The following is a 6000-nucleotide window of genomic DNA, read 5'->3' on the forward strand; positions in this document are numbered from 1 at the left end:
CCTGGCTAACACGGTGAAACCCCGTCTCTACTAAAAAAAATACAAAAAAAAAAAAACTAGCCGGGCAAGGTGGCGGGCGCCTGTAGTCCCAGCTACTCCAGAGGCTGAGGCAGGAGAATGGTGTAAACCCGGGAGGCGGAGCTTGCAGTGAGCCAAGATCGCACCACTGCACCCCAGCCTGTGCAACAGAGCGAGACTCCGTCTCAAGAAAAAAAAAAAGGAAGAAAAGAGATGAGTGGAGATGCTGAGCCAGTGAGGTCTGGTTCCCAGACTGGACCTGCAAAGCAAGAGAAAGGGTTTCTGGAGCTTTTTTTTGACACGGAGTCTCACTCTGTAACCCAGGCTGGAGTGCAGTGGTGCAATCTTGGCTCACTGCAGCCTCCACCTCCTGGGTTCAAGCGATTCTCCCACCCCAGCCTACCGAGTAGCTGGGATTACAGGCGCACGCCACTACGCCTGGCTGGTCTCACAACTTCTGACCTCACATGATCCGCCTGCCTCAGCCTCCCAAAGTGCTGGGATTACGGGTGTGAGCTCCAGCGCCCGGCCCCTGGAGCTTCTTAGTGAGCCATAGCAGTGGCTTCCAGGAGAGATCTCTGAACACCTGGTCTGGGGGCAGGGAGCCTGCTGGGGTTAGGGTCAGAGGGGAGCAGCCCCTGTGGGGCGTGCAGGTTCCAGGAATGCATACAGGCCTGTGTTCCTGCCCAGCGTGGCCTCTCAGGCTGATGTGAATGGCGATGGCTGCCGTTGACTGGAGGGAGTTGGGATGGCCTTGTCTACATGACCAAATGCAGTTGTCCTGATGGACCTGCTGGGGAGGCGTAAGCGCCCCCATTCCCAGAGGGGAGGGAGCCACGGCTCAGAGAAACCGTCTCCTACTGAGAGGTAGGGCCAGTTGGCCAACACCAGTGCCTGCCTCCTCCGGGTGCGCCACCCCCACTCATGGTATGCTGGGTCTTATTTTTCAGGTGACGATGCCTGGGGAGCCCATGGATGTGGCGTGTGGCGTGGACCACATGGTGACCCTGGCCAAGTCATTCATCTAAACTTCCCTCACCTGCTTGGGCGGCCCTGGCCTGGGAAACACTGGCACTGCGTGGCAGAGGCTAGCGCGTGGCCAGCCCCCCGGGGTTCTTGGATGGTGGTGGCAGAGGACCCTGTGTGCAGTGTGATGCTGTCTCCTGAATCCCTTAGCGGGTACCTCCCAGGAGGATCGCAGGTGAGGCCTGCGGAACTCAGCACAGGACAGCAGCCTTTGGTGGGCCGCTGTGGCCCGCGCGTCTCTGCTCTCTCCAAGTAACATGCGACGGTGTCTGGTGTCACGTCTGGCCTGAGAAGCCCGTCTTAGGAAAGCTTAGCTTGAAGGCCATGCTCGGGAGGTTTCTCCTCCCTCTGTCATGGCAGTCTCTTGGTTTGTGTCTGGCTAAGGCCATGTGTGTGCTTCGGACCGAGCCCCAGCTTAGGCGAGGGAGCCAGGCTGACTTCGGCCCTCGGTTTTCATTCAAGCCAGTCTGCTTATGGCCCTTCCTGGCCGCCTGCCACACCGCAAGCTCACTGGGGGGACACCAGAAGCACCATGGCCTGGGATTCCATCTGGAGCTATCCGCGGGCGCCAGCCCCAGCCTCCCACCACGCTCACTGCCTGGCTTGGCAAAGTTAAGAAGCCCCTCAGGAAGAGAATCGAGGCCAAGTTCCTGTGGGCCAAGGGCCCCGAGCACATCCGCCAAGGCTCAGCTGCAGTGCCAGGCGGAGGAGGGAGATCCAGAAATTGTGAACAACGTTTGATTTAGTAGCGTGACTTGCCTTTCCCTTTAAAAACATCTTTTACAAATCTGTCTTGGAATAAAGTCTATTTTCTGTCGTTTGGTTTTTAAGATCTGAGGAGGTCTTCTTAAAATTTTACTTGATCATTTAGAGTTTTGCTTTTATAAACAAGCCTTTTGATACAGAGGCAGAAGCCAGTGAAAAATACTTTTATAGAGATGAGGTCTTTTGATTTTATTTTGTTTTATAGAGACAAGGTCTTGCTATGTTGCTTAGGCGCAAACCCCTGGCCTCAAGCCATCCTCCTGCCTAGGCTTCCCAGAGTGCTAGGATTATAGGTGCAAGCTACCATGCTCAACTGAAAAATAGTTTAGAAGACAGTCCTACTTGACAAATATTTTCTTTTTTTTTTCTTTTCTTTTTTTTTTTTTTTTCTTTTTTGAGACAGAGCCTTGCTCTGTTGCCCAGGCTGGAGTGCAGTGACTCAATCTCGGCTCACTGCAAGCTCCGTCTCCTGGGTTCAAATTATTCTCCTACCTCAGCCTCCTGAGTAGCTAGGACTACAAGTATGCGCCACCACACCCAGCTAATTTTTTTTTTTTTTTTAGTAGAGATGGGGTTTTGCCATGTTGGCCAGGCTGGTCTCGAACTCCTGACCTCAGACAATCTGCCTGCCTTGGTCCCCCAAAATGCTAGGATTACAGGTGTGAGCCACTGCACGCAGCCATACTTGACAAATATTTTCTGAGCAGATTCTACTCCCATAATTCAGTTGGAAGAAAATATTTGGTGCTCCTGTCACAGGCTGGACTCCCATGCCCTGTCTGCCTTTATCCCGTTCCTTTTATGCGTTCACAACAGATACTTGTCGTGTGCCCCTTCGGTGCCCGGTACTGTCCTCATGCTGGGGAATGTGGTGACAAAAATCCGCGCACCGTGAAGCTTACATTCTAGGGAGGGAAACAGGAAAAATGAGAAGCAGCGTGTGAAATGATTCTGTGGTCTGTGGAGAGAAAGCAGGAGGAGGGGATGGGATCTTGGGAGGGCTGCACTTTATTTATTTATTTATTTATTTATTTACGAGATGGAGTCTCTGTCTGTCCCCCAGGCTGGAGTGCAGTGGCACGATCTCAGCTCACTGCAACCTCTGCCTCCCGGTTCAAGCAATTCTCCTACCAGTAGCTGGGCTTACAGCACCCACCACCACACCTGGCTAATTTTTGTATTTTTAGTAGAGACAGGGTTTCTCCGTGTTGACCAGGCTGGTCTTGAATTCCTGACCTCAGGTGATCCGCTCACCTCGGCCTCGAAAAGTGCTGGGATTACAGGCGTGAGCCACCGTGCCCGTGTACAGCCTAGAGCTGTACATTAAGTGGAATGCTCACCCAGCCAGCGGTGTCCTTCTCGCGGCCATGAGAACTAGCTACTTAGATATCCAGGCCAGGGGCCCTTCACCGGGACTGTGAACTCCATTCTTAGGTTTATTACAGTCAAGTTTTCTCATATACTTGAAATAGAAATTGAAAACCGTGTGTCATTTTTCCTTCCTGAAACTCCTACTGGGGCCAGGTCTAAAGTCGCCCCTGCCTTGAAGCAGGGTAATCCGACCTCGGTGAAATTCAAGCCGCAAAGCAAAGCACGTATTCATCTAGAGATGGTAAGTGCCCCTGGAGGTCAGACGCAGGTCACACTGGGCGGGGTTCAGGATGGCAGGTGAGGATGGCGGATGGAGGGTCTCTGGAGAAGGTGGGTTTTTTAATCCTCCCACCCTAATGGCAACCAAGATACAGATCTAGTAATGATCTTTTTTGTTTGTTTGAGACAGAGTCTCTCTCTGTTGCCCAGGCTGGAGGGTAGTGGCGTGATCTCAGCTCACTACAACCTCCGCCTCCTGGGTTCAAGCGATTCTCTTGCCTTAGCCTCCCGAGTAGCCGGGACTACAGGCATGCACTACCACGCCTGGCTAATTTTTGTATTTTTAGTAGAGATGGAGTTTTGTTATGTTGACCAGGCTGGTCTCGAACTCCTGACCTCTAGGAATCCGCCCTCCTCGGCCTCCCAAAGCGTTGGGATGACAGACGTGAGCCACCAGGTCTGGCCCCAGTAATGATCTTGACTTTGGACATAGCAACCAGTGTAGAAGCAGGGATGTCCTTGAGTTTGTCTTTTCTTTCTTCCAGCTGGGCTCTGTCTGCCCAGGAGGGCTGCTTGGCTGTGCCCTCTGTGGGTCACGAGGGCTCCTGGTTGGAGCTTTTCTGCCGTGAACCAAGCCCTCTCCCCAGTTGTCACCAGTGCCTGCATCTCAGCGTCTGTCCTCTCTTTCCCTCGTGCCCCCCCCGACCCCAAACCCCAGCATTTGACACACGCATCCATAGAAACCCTACTATGCCATTAGCTCCGTTGCTAGGCTCGATCATCGTGTTCCCGTGAAAAATCAGTGTTTGCAAGCTCCCGTCTCCTCTCGCTTTAGTGAGCATGTGAACAGCACCCGCGATGAAGTGAGCATTGTACCAACCCCATGTGTCCCCAGGCCATTCTCCATATACGCGGACTCTGTCCCTTTCTCTCTGATGGGGTCGGTAACCAAGGTCAGAGAGGCACCCGGGTGGAAGACATAGCGTGTCCTGGTTGTCAGGCTTGAGGAGGCCACCCCCATCTCCCTCGGACAGTTTGCAGGTGTCGTAGGTCCAGTTTTCCATCCTCTTCGCCCCTGCAGGTATGTAGACCACCACTCCACACTGATTTCTGCGGGGAAGAGATGGGCCTCACTGGCATGAAAACCCTTCACAGCTCATCAAAGCTCAGGTTGTCAACCTCAATAGAACGCTGTCGTCACTTGTTTCTTGAATATATGGTCAGCTCACATTTTCATTAATTCAGGAAATAGGCGCTGACTCTGCTCTGCATGACGAAGTCAAATCCTGACAAATACGACCTAAGGAGAATGCTCGGGCACGGTCCAGCAGGTTGCAGTCCAAGGCCAAGTGCTCAGTACCGTGCTTGGGCCAGGATCAAAACTCAGGATGCGCTTATGAAATCCCACATTTCTCTTGCCTCCCACCTGGTGCCAACATCTAAAGGAGGCCTGGCCTTTGCCTGGACGGCAGCAGGAGCTGCTTAAACTGTTGCGGGAGGCCGGGTGCAGTGGCTCACGCCTGTAATCCCAGCACTTTGGGGGTCCAAGATGGGCAGAGCGCTTGAGGTCAGGAGTTTGAGACCAGCCTGGCCAACATGGGAAAACCCCGCCTCCACTAAAAATACAAAAATTAGCTGGACGTGGTGGCACGCACCTGTTGTCCCAGCTACCTGGGAGGCTTAAGCGGGAGAATCGTTTCCCTGCTCTACTCCGCTCTTTGACCTTGGGAAGAGGCATTGCTCTCCTGAGACTGGGTTTCCCCTCTGAGGCAGGGTGTCATCTGCCACTGGCACAGGCAACTTCACAGGGCTCAGTGAGCTGCCTCCCAGGGACCCTCCCTTACCATGGAGCCATGTTCTGAGCTCTTCAAGGGCCGCCTGGTGGGTGCCAGTCTAACCACTGCAGCATCCGAGGATGCAGTCACCAGACTACCCTCAGGCCCTGATCCAGTTAGTCCCAGCTCATGGGCTGTCGTCCATCCGTCCATCCACCCCTGCCTGGTCTGACTTCCCATCTAGGCACTCCTGTCCCTGCCCATAGAGTAGGAATAAACACTGGTCTGTGCACAGGAAAAAAAAAAAAAAGGGCGGGAGGCGGAAGTTGCAGTGAGCCAAGATCACATCACTGCACTCCAGCCTGGGTGACAGAGCAAGACGCTGGCTCAAAATAAATAAACAAACAAACAAAAATTGGCCAGGCATAGTGGCATGTGCGTGTAATCCCAGCTACTCGGGAGGCAGAGGCGGGAGAATTGCTTCAACCGGGGAGGCGGAGGTTGCAGTGAGCCAAGATTGCACCACTGCACTCCAGCCTGGGTGACAGAGCGAGACTCTGTCTCAAAAACAAACAGTCCGGGCGGGGTGGCTCACTCCTGTAATCCCAGCACTTTGGGAGGCTGAGGCGGGTGGATCACGAGGTCAGGAGATTAAGACCATCCTGGCTAACGTGGTGAAACCCTGTCTACTAAAAATACAAAAATCAGCCAGGCGTGGTGGTGGGCATCTGTGGTCCCAGCTACTCCGGTGTCTGAGGCAGGAAAATGGTGTGAACCCAGGAGGCGGAGCTTGCAGTGAGCCGAGATTGCACCACTGCACTCCAGC

At 53.7% G+C, this 6000-nt stretch overlaps 1 protein-coding gene across 2 annotated transcripts in view; it reads left to right on the top strand.

The window, feature by feature from the left end:
- RCC1L (RCC1 like) overlaps positions 1 to 1874 on the top strand; it is a 36691-nt gene extending 34817 nt beyond the window's left edge. For both annotated transcript variants that reach the window (XM_005549410.5, XM_074034821.1), the window contains one exon: positions 969 to 1874. In XM_005549410.5, coding sequence (XP_005549467.2) covers positions 969 to 1046 — 78 coding nt within the window. In that variant the 3' untranslated portion in view covers positions 1047 to 1874. The remainder of the gene's footprint in view (positions 1 to 968) is intronic.
- The last annotated feature ends 4126 nt before the right edge of the window (positions 1875 to 6000 follow it).

Source organism: Macaca fascicularis, chromosome 3 (assembly GCF_037993035.2).
Source record: "Macaca fascicularis isolate 582-1 chromosome 3, T2T-MFA8v1.1".
NCBI classification, from domain to species: Eukaryota; Metazoa; Chordata; class Mammalia; order Primates; family Cercopithecidae; genus Macaca; species Macaca fascicularis.